Source organism: Pteropus alecto, unplaced genomic scaffold, assembly GCF_000325575.1.
Source record: "Pteropus alecto unplaced genomic scaffold, ASM32557v1 scaffold161, whole genome shotgun sequence".
Classification (NCBI taxonomy): domain Eukaryota; kingdom Metazoa; phylum Chordata; class Mammalia; order Chiroptera; family Pteropodidae; genus Pteropus; species Pteropus alecto.
The window spans coordinates 29,244-41,833 of NW_006432943.1; the positions used below are offsets into that span (position 1 = coordinate 29,244).

General features: G+C 39.3%; 1 protein-coding gene across 1 annotated transcript in view; it reads right to left on the reverse strand.

The window, feature by feature from the left end:
* Positions 1–1,325, reverse strand: part of NUDT9 (nudix hydrolase 9) — a 28,678-nt gene extending 27,353 nt beyond the window's left edge. The window contains exon 1 of the mRNA XM_006907564.3: positions 565–1,325. Within this exon, the coding sequence (XP_006907626.1) occupies positions 565–671 (107 nt within the window). The 5' untranslated portion in view covers positions 672–1,325. The remainder of the gene's footprint in view (positions 1–564) is intronic.
* Positions 1,326–12,590: the final 11,265 nt, after the last annotated feature.

The following is a 12,590-nucleotide window of genomic DNA, read 5'->3' on the forward strand; positions in this document are numbered from 1 at the left end:
GAAGTCTGAAAGAGTAATGCAAAAGCCACCGTGTTGCCTGAACAATGGTCTTGGAAAATAAAAACTAAAGAGGAGGAGAATAAAAGTAGGAGGCAGTACGATATCACAAATCCTTAAATTTATCCAGAGCTGACAAATCAAGAAAAAGAGGTAGATAATAAAAACATTATCTACAATGAAAAGTGGAGATTAAGAGGAATAAACACACTTTTCATGTTAATACCATTTATGCCCTCCACATCTTTAAACTGAATGCATGTATTAACTTTAATAATAACGTTTTAAGTATTAACCAGGAAAAAAAAGTGCTACTTAAACTAAGGACAATAATGTTGGTGACTTATGGAGGATGGGCAAATTTCAATAGCTGATATCAAGAAAGGTCTCCATCACTAGTCTTCCTCAAAAGGCAGATAAAACACTTTGAGCCTTTTTGAAAACGTGTACGTGCATGGCAATAAAAATCCCGGACGCAAACAAAGCCTGCAGAATCCGCCAGGCCGGAAGCAGGTTCTCTACGCAACCTACGGTCTCGCGGGGAGCTAGCACTAAGAGGAGGAGTACCTGCACTCCGGGATGTTGCGACAGCCCGAGGACTTGACAGTCACAGAGGCCAAGGCCACAGAGAGAGACACCGTGGCTAAAGTCTTTCTCAGGATGCGTCCGGCCATCAGCGCCCCACGGGCGAATTCACGCAGTGAAGTCTCTCTTAGCTTAGGTTGCTGCCTCCGCCGGCGCCACAGCCCCGGGCCCCGGGTATTTGGCCGGCACTAGGACCCGGCCGCCCTCCGGTTTCCGAGGACTAGCTAGGTCTATCCCCTAAACACACAGGGACCAGGAGGCCTCCCAAAATAACAGTCCAGCTGCTTCCCCAGTCCAACTGTTTCCTAAGTGCAACGAAGCCAACCAGATCCACAGGGGACACCGACACTCTCTGCCCCAGCTGCCGGGGAACAACCACCTGAGCCCCCTGACGTCCCCAAGGCGAGACCGGCGCTTTACGGCTACGCTGCAAAGCAAAGGCTTTACGGGCTACAGAGCGCCTGCCGACTTGGACCTCTGAGTTTGCGCAGGCGTTCTTGGGGTGAGGCGGAGGGGAACAGCGACAAAGCGCTAGACAGAAAAAGCGAAGGAAGGAAGACAAGAAACGGGAAGAAGTAGAAAGAAAGGGGACCAAGAGAAGTTTGTTCTGGTTTTTGGTTTTTTTTCTTGCAGGAAGGGGTTACAGTCAGCTGATGTAGTGAGTTACGCGCATCTTAGTCATGTCTGAGTAAGTATGTTGTAGCCGCCAGCCCCGGAAAGACACACGGACCACCAGAAATCAGTGAGTTATAGGAAACACGCTCTTTATTCAGCCAGCTGGGTCTGCCAGGGGTACGCAGACCCCAAATTAAGCAGCCCTGAAATGTAGAGGTACAGGGTTTTTCAGCCCTAAATCCCATTCTTCGTTCTGTCTTAAACACAAAGGTCTATTTTTCTCCTATTCACTACTTGTCAACCCAGAGGGCGGTTGTGCAAGCGGGGTTACAGAAGCAGAAAGCTTATTGTTAGAACAGTATGGTCCCATGGGCGGTAGCCTATGTTCCCATGGGTGCTAGCCAAACAGTAATTTTCCAGCCAGCACAAGTAGTGATAGGAAAAGAAAGAAAAGAGACAAAGTTAACTTTTCTCTTCCTTTTTTATCAAGTTGTTTGCTGCAGTTGCTGAGTTTCAGAAAACTTTGCTGGGTATGGCCGTAATAAACCCGTGTAGTAAACCAGCTGTGAAATAGGCACACAGCCAGGAGCAGGACCATCGGAAATCCAGATGGTCCAAAACAGCTTGTAACCTGGATTTCAACTTTTATATTATTAATGTGGCAAACATTTAATTTTTCAGTACATATTGCACTGTTACAATGGTGTAGTATAGACAGACAATCTAAAAACTTTGACCATTTTAAAAGCCAGATTAATCAGACTGCAGAACTCTTGTATAATGACCCCATCTAAACCTCTGCACGAGGAGACTTGACCAAACTACTACTAAGGCTTCTAGCAGCTTAAGAACTTGTTCCTAGGACGATCCCAGCGGCCACCCGCCCCCTCCCCGCCCCCCCACCACAAAAAAAAAAAAATCCTGTCCAGTAAAACGCAGCACTTCCAGGAGAATTTATTGTTTATTCCAGGCAAAACCTGGTAATAGGCAGATAGACCCTGGACCCTTCTCTTAAAAGATATTTCTTTAGAAAGCTTGCAGTTATAAACCTTTCTCTGCCTTTTGTGATGTAAACCTACCACCCAGAACTGTTGCCTCTAGTACCTAAGAGCCCCTTTCTTTGAAATGCTAACGTTTTGGGAGATATTCTCTCTCCCTCTCCCCTCCTCCTCCCCCTCCCTCTCCCTTCCCCTCTCCCTTACCCTCTCTGCTAGTTTCACTGAGTCCCTGTGGAAGGATAAGGGCCTAACTGCAGTGCCTGCCTTTCTTCAACTTGTACTACTGCTTCCTGTTCTAAAGATAGAAGTTCTGTTCCCCTCTGATATAAGCTCCAGTTAACAAACCCAGATGTCCTAGTCACATAGGTCACTCATCCCCTTTACAACCTTCAGTTCCTTTCCCTTGGACACTCCACCCTTTAAAGTCTCCTTTTAGTTTCAAGGAAATTGAATTCAGTTCATGCAGAAGTATTACTGAATAAAATCTGTCTTTATGGCTTTAGCGTACAGCTTTATCTTTGACAGTTCTTTTGGGTAATGAAGTACTGTTAAAATGTGCTTGCTTTTTCAAAAATATCTAGATTTGGCTTCCTCTGGTCAGATAAATATTGGTCTCAATGTTGTTGATAACCATCAACTTCTGCTTAAACTGGAAATGTATTATGCAGATTCTGTTTAAAATGTTCAGCTCATTTTAAAGTCTACTGAGAGATTAGTCATTAGGGAGGAGAAGAGTAAGGCAGTGAGTCTCAAAATCTCTGATCAAAGAATGGGAGAAACAGAAAGGAGGGCTCATAGAAAGTTCTTTGAGCCTTACTCTTCTAACTCTACATTTCTTAAGGGAGGTTGGAGAGTACTTAGTTTAAAGACCTACACAACTATGCAAACAAAACCAACTCCATGACCCTGGGACTGCACCACAATTGGCTCAGACAGCCAAGTGTCCCAGGTTCCTCCTCTCAGGAACTGTTCTCCTAGGTCAGCTAGAACTTACTTAGTGAATACACAGCGTGTTGCAGCCCACTCTCGGGCAAAACCAAAATGCTTTCTCAAATACATACGGTTTTATGTAACTGTCCATTTAGCCACATCCCAAATTAAATAAGTGTCATCAAAATTTAAATGGGGCATTTGTTTTTTATTTATTTATTTTTTTATTTAGAAACCACATACCAACTTTAAGGGCATCTTGGTGAGAAAGGCAAAAGATGCTGAGAAATAAATATATATTGTGATAGATATCAACATTTTTAATGTACTTACATTTTTTTAATTGAGCCCCCCTTTACCACTTCTGCCTCCCTCCTCCACCCTCCTCCCTACCCTCTGGTAACCACTAGTCTATAGTCCATGTCCATGAGTCTCTGTTTGTTTGTCCTGTTCCTTTGTTGCTTTTAGGTTTACATCCCAGATGTAAGTGATATGTGATTTTCAGCTTTTTCTGTCTGGCTTATTTCACTTAGCACAATTATCTCAATGTCCATCTATGTTGTCACAGATGGACAAGGTCCTGCTCTCGTGAAGCTTACTTTCTAGCGGAGAGAAATAAACTATAAATAAGTAAACTAGGAACTGCAGATTAGGAGAAGTGCTGTGAAGGAAATAGACTACTTTCTGTGGAAAATATCTGAAGCAGAAGTGAATACTTTAGATGATAGTTGTCCGAGAAGGCTTTTCTGAAGAGGTCACATTTGAGAGATACCTAAGGACACGAAGCAGCCAGCCATTGGATAAACTGGAGAAAGAACATTTTGGACAGAGAAGACTGTAAGTGCAAACTCTCTGAGGTAGGGAAGAGCCTGGCCATAATCAAGGAACAGAAAAGTCGATGTGCTAAAGCATAGCAGTTAGCTGGAAGAATCCTGATCCTTGATGAAGCTTGGTGGACAAACTCGCTGCTTCTTAGTACTCACTTACCCATTCTCCCTTCTTCCATGTCATATATAGAAATGTGTCCAGTTAAAAATTTATCTCCCTATGCTCCCTACATCTAAAGGGGCCAACTGACCTTTCCTGGCCAATGAGATGAAAGCGGAAGCCTACTGCGTGGGTCTCTGGGAAGGCTTTTATTTTCCTGGTGAAAAGAGACTGGCCCATTTGGCAGAAATTATTAACCCTTTTGCTATTTTATTCCTGTTTGAAAGAAGGCCACAATCCCTAGAGAAGGAGCAGCCATCTTGAAACCATAAAGACAAAAGCCACATGGATGGCAGAATAAGATGAAAGAAAAAGCCTGAGTCTTTTATGACTTCTTCAAGAACTTGCAACAGTCCTGAATAGCCTCCTTCTGGACTAATGAGAAAAATAAGCCCCTGTTTGGCTAAACTACTATAGTGGGTTTATTTTATATAAAAATCTTAACATAAGAGCCAAATCATATAGGTCTTCTAGGCCACGGTAAGGAATTAGGAGTTTATCCCAAGTGCAATGGCAAGCCATTAATACTCCAAACTCTATTCCTCACAACATAGAGACATAGGCATTCTAAACATTGGAACTAGATAAACAGCAACAATGAGCAGGAGTTGAAATGGAAAGTCGGGGAACCAGATTGAATACTCCCCTCCACTGTCATCTCTGTCTTCCTTTTCACAATCTGCGTCAGAAGTAGCCAACTTCCTTCTTTCTCTTCTTTTATGGCAAGAATTTTGTTCACTTTTCATGTTCTTTCAATCAGAAGAGACTTCATACTCACAAGTTCTGTTAATAAGTTAATGCATATTGAGGAAATTTTAAAACCCTTTTTCACTGGACAAAGTCTGGCTTTCAAGATTAATCCTGTGCTAGAGAATCAGAAATCCCATGTGACAGTCACTTCTTTGTTCTAATTTATATCTGTTCTTCCCCCTGAAACACTGAAACCATTATGCCAATGGACGGGGTGTCCCAGGGCAATAAGATACACAGAATATTTTTTTTTTAATTTAAAAACATTTTAAAAGTATTATCCTCATGTAATCTGAGCAAATTGTTTAACTGTGCTATACACCTGAAACTAATATAAAGTAATATTTAATGTCAACTCCAATTGCAAATGAAAATTAGAAAAGAAAATAATTCCAATTTCTTAAAAAAGAAAAAGGTGAACACAATGCAATATACATATGCCTTACTGTTGAATTGTGCACCTGAAACTTACTGGATTTCGTTAACCAACGTCACCATAATAAATAAATAAATTGATTGATTGATTGATTGATTGATTGATTAAAAAGGAAAAAAAAAGAAATGTTTTCCAAAATTTTCATTGTTAGAGTTGTTTTGTGGAAGAAATGAAGTAAGCTTATTTAACAGCTAGTCAAAGAACAAAATACATTTTGTTTTCACATTTTAAGTCAGTAATTTCTTTCCTTTTAGTGAGTTCCATAAGGTTGCATTAATAACCTCTTACCAATATTTATTGCTAGAGAAAGAACTTAGAAACTTGGGTTTGCATGAAATCGAAACTACTGAATACAATAGTAGTGCTGCATGGAGGACTATAAGAGCTGTCTGTGAAGAGAAATTTTCATTAGGCTAACGTTATAATCAGCTCTTTGTTCTGCTTCTGTAGATATGCTTGCCACATAGGCCGAAGGGCAGGGTGACTTCAAAATTAACTAGAGACTCATCTTCCTTTTTGCTTGTTCTGTCTAGATAACAGATGTGTTGCCTAAATTCAAAAATCCCTCACTCTGTAACTGCCTGTAACTCATAGCAACTCCCGCACTCTGTAACTGCCTGAGGACAAATTAACCAATCAGCCCCTGCCAACTGTCCAATTGTAACTGCCCAGATAAGCTCTATAAAAGCAAGGTTATCCCTGAGCTCGGGACCCAGATCCTCAGAGCACTAGTTCTTCTGGGACTGCAAGCATAATAAACCTGAGTTCTCCAGCTCTCCAAGTGGTGCTTGGTTTCTTGTCGATCTGATTTATCTGCAACATTTATACATGCTTGCATAATTATGAGTTCGCATCCCCATCTTGCCACCTTCCATTTCTCCCATCTATTGGAGTGTATGTGTATTTCATTTGTTACTAGTTCAAGTAGGGCATCTTCTATATTAAATGCAGTATCTTATTTCTTTGTCGTTTGTTTTTAAGAGTTAATTTATTAAAGGAAACAGATCACTTTCACCTAGAATGAACAGGGGTGGAAGGGAAAAGGTCAATACAAAATACTGGTAAGACTATAAAATGCCACAACTCATTAGAGTGGGCACTTAGGCAATCATGGATATGCACACAAGAAAGCTGCATTCCTAAATACAGTAACATTCCTAAAGAACGTTCCTTCTGGTACAGAAAAGTGATCTAAATATAGTTGGCTATTCTATATTTACATATAGCTAGCTAAAGGGATTTGGCAGACTGCTAGCTCATGGATTCAGCCACTTGACCTATACCACTGTGCAAATACAAATTAAATGGGTAAATTAAAAGAGGTTTAATTTTCTCTGTGAAGAAACTTCCCCTTCCACTTTCAGAATCTGTATGCCCTTTTCAAATGTAAATCTCTTTAATAGCCAGTCTCAACACAGGTTTCGGAAGTCAAATCTTTGGTAGTCCAATGGTCCTCAACTACTGGAATATTTATTGAGATTATGTGTGGAGCACTTAAAGCCTGTCAGAAGTCTAGAATTCCTTTTGTAGTTTTACGGCTAGGATTGCTGAGAAACAATGTCAAAAGTGGGACATTTAAGTTTAACAAGGAGATAAGTTAAAGGTGCCATACTTGCACATGGGAAAATAAAACTCCAGATACTGAGTTTAAGAGCTAGGACTATATAAAGAATATGGTAGTCCCTATGACAGGGTGGGGGAACTCTAGGCCATATTTTTCCCCTGAGCCCAAATCAATTCCATATAGACATTGTCTACCAATTCTGGAGAACATTCGTCATATTATTCCCTCTGAAGAAAACACGGACAGGATTCCTCATTCATGCCATCAAGCTTTTCCTGTCCTGGTTAAAGGTAGGCAAAAGCAGAGACTAGGTTTCATTCTTGAGGCCCAGGACCTGTTACTAGAACAAAGGGGTGGGTGTGCCTGCCTGTGAGCATCTAAGTCCAATGAGATACGTACAGGTTTTACAAGCAAAGAAAGTAACAGTTTATTTTAGAGTGTTGCAAGTCCCAGAGACACAAGTGAGCTAAGGCTCAAAGACTTGGCTCCCCGGGTGTCTCTAAGGGATAGATCATATAGGGAAAAGTCATTAGCCATGGAAACTAATGTTGTTGGGGTCATGGGTGCTACTGATTGGATGGGGCTGGGGTAACTGATCATTGTGTCTGGTTCTGGAATCAGCCACGGTGTTATCCCATCTAGTCCCATGGTCAGTGGGGCGGTTCCATCCTTGATGGGCCCAGGGTTGAAATACATGGAAAGCCAAGATGTTATCCTTAGTATAATGGGAACTTATTGTCCTCCTGATCATAGTCTTGAGACTTTATTCTTAAAAGATTTGGTTGAACTTTATGTCCTAAGGTTTGATGATTAAGGGAATAGGCACACAAAGGCAAAAGGATAAGGTTCAGAAAAGCAAGTGAGTCACAAGGCTGTTATTATACTAGGCAAAGCCTGTTTGAATCAAAAAACAAAAAACCTGTCTTAAAGAAATTAAGTCTGTATGTGGTTACAGACGCTGACCATTTGTCCCTCTCCCTTCTCACTCCAGGAGATTTTGTATGGGGACATCACAATCACAAATGCCTCCCTGTTTACATGTGCTGGCCTATTTGGGAAAATGGACAAATCACTGGTAGTCACTTTGAAGAATCCACATTCAAGGAGGGCAAGGGTATACAGTTTTTAAGTTTTATTGTACTTGTAACACATTTACATTTTACCATTAAATACTGAACGTAAATATGTGCTGGTATTATGTGTGCAGATTCTCAAAATGTAAACATAAATGGATGAATGGCTTCAAGGATGTGACACTGTAAACATTAATTCTAGAATCCAGGTGGTGCTAAAATTCTAGATAAAGGTTGCATTTTATACTACCTACCACCAAGAAAAAGGAACATGAGTCATGGACTCTTGGGAGTTTGCAGGTGGCATGTGATTAACTCAGAATGCTGCCTATTTTGAGTGTTGCCAGAGTAACGGAGAGCTCTGCATCAGGTCCAGGCTGTACTGCAAGCTTGACTGTTTCTTGGCCATTATGGCCCTGAAGATCCACTGGGTGCGAGTTACCCTTGGTAGATAATGAAGCTGTGTGGAGTTCACAGAGCAAAAGCCGTAGGGCTCTAGAGCAAGGCTATGACTTCCCCTATTAAAATCGTATATACACCCCTAATTCTAAACTCTTGCTTGAATCACATTTTTCTGTCAACTCTTGTCTTTTCTCTTGCTAATCTGTGTGTATGTGTGTATTAGCTGCTTCATTCACAGAACCTCAATTACTTAAGAGGGTAGCAGAAAACTTTTCCTCCTTGGGCAAGAGCAGCAGGATCCAGTGCCCAGTTGAGGAGTTTCCTGACGATGATGTAGGCGCAGGGACACTCCATCCGTAGGAACAGAAGAGGAAGCAGAAAGCTTGAGGTCAGGTGCAGAGAATGATGGATTTGGTAGCCAGAGGATGAGGACATTCCTTGTAATTGCTTCTATGTTTGTCAGTTGAAACAAGGTCATCAGCTGAGAGTAGGGGTAGGAAAGAAAGTACAGGCAGTTTGAAGAGAGAGGACAACATGAGATTCGGCCCTCTTTCAGAGAGTGAGAAAGGAAGCATAATAGGGAATTTCCTCCCAGGGAGTACTTCACACCCATATGAAATTTGTGTTCATGAATTCACTCTGCATGGTTGAGATTGTTTGTTTGTTTTATTTAAAAAAAAAAAAAATCAACTGAATACATTTTAAAGATTTTAATTGGCTTTAATCAATGATTCATGAATCGGGAAGCATTCTCTTTATTGGATAGAAAGGAGTTCTGAGGAATGGCTTTTATGAAAGGCTTTGATAGGCAGAAGAGAGTGGGACAAAGAAGTTAAACAACTGGCAAAAAGCAGGTTGGTTGTGGCAAGGTCACCTTCTTTTGGAGGATGGCAGGGGTCTCTCAGGCAGATGACCTCACTAGTGCTAAGCAGGTAATTTCAGGTTAAATGGTTTAAGATTCCATTCCTAGGAGAGGCTGAAACTGTAATAAATTAGGTGTTACGTCTTGGCTTGGTGATGTGAGGCTTGGCACAAGGGACTGCATTTTGGGCCTTGTGTTGTTTTTAACAGTTTGTTTTCAGAAATGTTCACCTTCTTGGTACAAGCACAAAGAAGAAGAGAGCAGGATTGAATTAGGGCTTGATCTTCACTATTTGAGCTTACTGGAAGGATTGATAATCAGGATAATTGATTACAATGAAGAGAGTTGGATCTAAGCCGAGTAAGGAAGAGGGAGGAACTGAGTAGGGTAATCAGGAAGTAGATGAGTCAGCTGATTGAAGGACACCAGTCAAGTAGTTGCTGTAGTCTGTGCACTGAAGCAGATGAGTTGGCAGGCAAGGGGAAGTGGTGAGAGTGTGGGAGGCACCAAGTTGAGGTTGGGATGTGAGGTAGTTACTAGGGATCATGAATACAACTCTAGAAATGAGTGGCAAAAAGAATTGAGTGAAAGATCAATCTATCATTTTTTTGGCCTTATTCTAGTTTCTTCTCTGCACATTCGTCTCCAACATGTAACTTTTTTTTTTTTTTTTTTTTACTATTACAAATAGTAAATTTGGCAGCTCACAGACAGTGCAGTGTCAAGGTTTATGAAAGATAAATGAACTCTCAAAAGTTATCACTGGTAGGTACGTAGTTATGGCACAGTTATTAGATTCTTAGAATTCACACAGGAGAGATCATAAAACAAAGGGTTCTTGCAGCTTTGTAAAGCTCCAGGAAAATCCAGAGTATAAACCCCTTTGTGCTCAGAAGGCTGCAGAAAATAAAGTTAACAAAAACGGAATAATGTTGAGTGTTTTTGCTTATAATGAAGTAAACTCTTCAATAGTGGGAAAGAGGAATTCACTCTAATTCCCAGGGTTACAAGTCAAAGATAAATAGCCCTGCATACTCTTTTATTTATTCCCTTATCTCTCCATAGGGGAATATTTTCATATTAAATGAATCAAATTATAACAAATATCCACGGTAGACTGAGGAGGAAAACAAGCTAGAACAAAACAAAGGTGAAGATTACAGGAAAGATTCTAAACATCTTTTTCTCAGTATAAGGTTTACTCTGAGTCAGCGAATAACAAAATAGTAAGCAAATTAGATTTTAAAAAACAGCATTAAATTCTGGTGCAAAGTGTAAACACCAACCTCTTTTAAATCCTGAATTAAAAATTGTATAGTTTGCACAGTATATGTAAAAAGTTGTTAGATGAAAAAAATCCAGGTTCAAATTCAGGTCTCTGTGAGGCAGAAAAGAACTTTATATATCCAGACCAACTTGTTTGACATATACTTGGTTTTACAACTTCATAATCCCATTGATGAATTCACTTACAAACTTTCCTCAGAACACAAACTTAATTTCCTTATAAGCATGTTCTCTTACTGATCATCAGATTAATAGATCACTGTTTTCTGAAACTTTCCACAGCTGTTGCTGAATTATTCTTAGAAATTAGTAACTTTTGTGCCTATTCGATCCTCTGTGATTCAATTAATACAGTCTCATCGCCTTTACAGGGCATTAAATTAGGTTTAATATTCCAGGTCAATGAAAATGTACTATTTTTAAAAAAGAATTTGGGAAATAAAATTTTGGTTATCTTCCAAAATACTATTCAAATTTTATTTGCTGCCCTGTTATTGAGAAGTACATTTAAATGTCATTCCTTGATCATTTATACTACCAAAATGTTTCAAGGAAAAAGCTGAATACTAAAGGAAAGATATGATCCTGTACCCCCAGCGTTAGGTGTGATTAGAAAATAAGGAGACAAGTTTTAAACAAACCTGCCACGAACCAGAAAGGAGGTGCAGTGTATACATTAGAGTTATGGTGCTAACATTACAAATGAAGAAACTTCTGAGACTCACTGGGGCTTGAATAATTTATTCTCAACTGAGGGTTCAAATGGACCAGAGGATAAAACAGAGGCCTGGATAACCAGGATCTCCAGGATGATGTGTAATTTGGAAGAGGGGGAAGCATATTAAACATTAATATGATTATTTTTAATATTAATTCCCAAAGACATATTTCAACATTAATTAATTGAAATTATTTTTCATTCAGTAATTTCAAAAAACATTAAAGAAAGGCATAACGTTTAAAAATTATTCTTAAAATCAAATTGTCCCCAAACTACAAAAAAGCCCTAAAAACAAATATTTAGTTATTTGTCCTAGGCCCAATGACCAGTAGGTGCAGGTCAATATGACTTTAAATGCCACATATGTTTTATTCAAACATGCCAGGCACATCCTGTCTCGGGGCCTTTGCATTTGCGTATATGTGTTGATCTTCAGTGTAAAAGATATTTCTCTCTGTGGAAACTGACATAAAATATTTTAAAGACACTACATTACATTAAGCTGCCTCCTCTTCTCCACTCTTATATCTCAGGCCTCCTACACCCAGGAACAGAAGTAAGTTTGTTATATAGTTATATAATGAAATTAATCTTTTGCTAAAGTAGTAGTTTTTAAACAAGACGACTTTGTCTTTTCATTTTCTTCCATAGTGCACATGTTGTTGTGCCTTTATTTAGTTAGAGTTTATGCAAAAATATGAAAGAAAATAAATTGTTGGAGTGGCATTTTCCTTATTGCCTTTAAGAAGAAGGTAGAGTTTTTTTAAAAAAAAATAAGGTAATGTTTAATTAGATATACTGTGCAATCCAGCACAGTCATAATAGCCTTGGCTTAAATTTAACTCTGCCATTTATACAATGACCTGTACTAGGTGATCTGCTTAATTTCTCTTAATCCTTTATTTCTTCATTCATGTAATAGAGATCTCAATTAAACCTATTGCTTAAGGTTATTGAGAGGATAAAAGGAACTGTATGGTATGTGAATCACTAAGCAGAATGTCTGGCTATAATAGTAAGTGCTCAAAACATTGAGTACTTTTTTATTTTTAAAATACCATTTCAACAGGTAAGAAGGCAGAATGAAACTAAGATGCTTCACATATATAACATTTTAAACTCTCTCAAGGAAAGGTATTTTTTAAAACTGCAATTATACAAAATCACATACTTTACCACTGTAGCTAATTATTAGTATAATTATAATTTATACAGAGTTGAGTAGCTGATAAAGTGCTGTACTTTATATTAACTTATTTGAACTCTACTAGAATCCTGTAGACTAAGTATCAGTAATATCTCAATTTTACAAATTAGGGCACATGATCAGGGAGGTGGTCACATACACACATGAGATTCACGTATGAATGCTTCCAAACACTG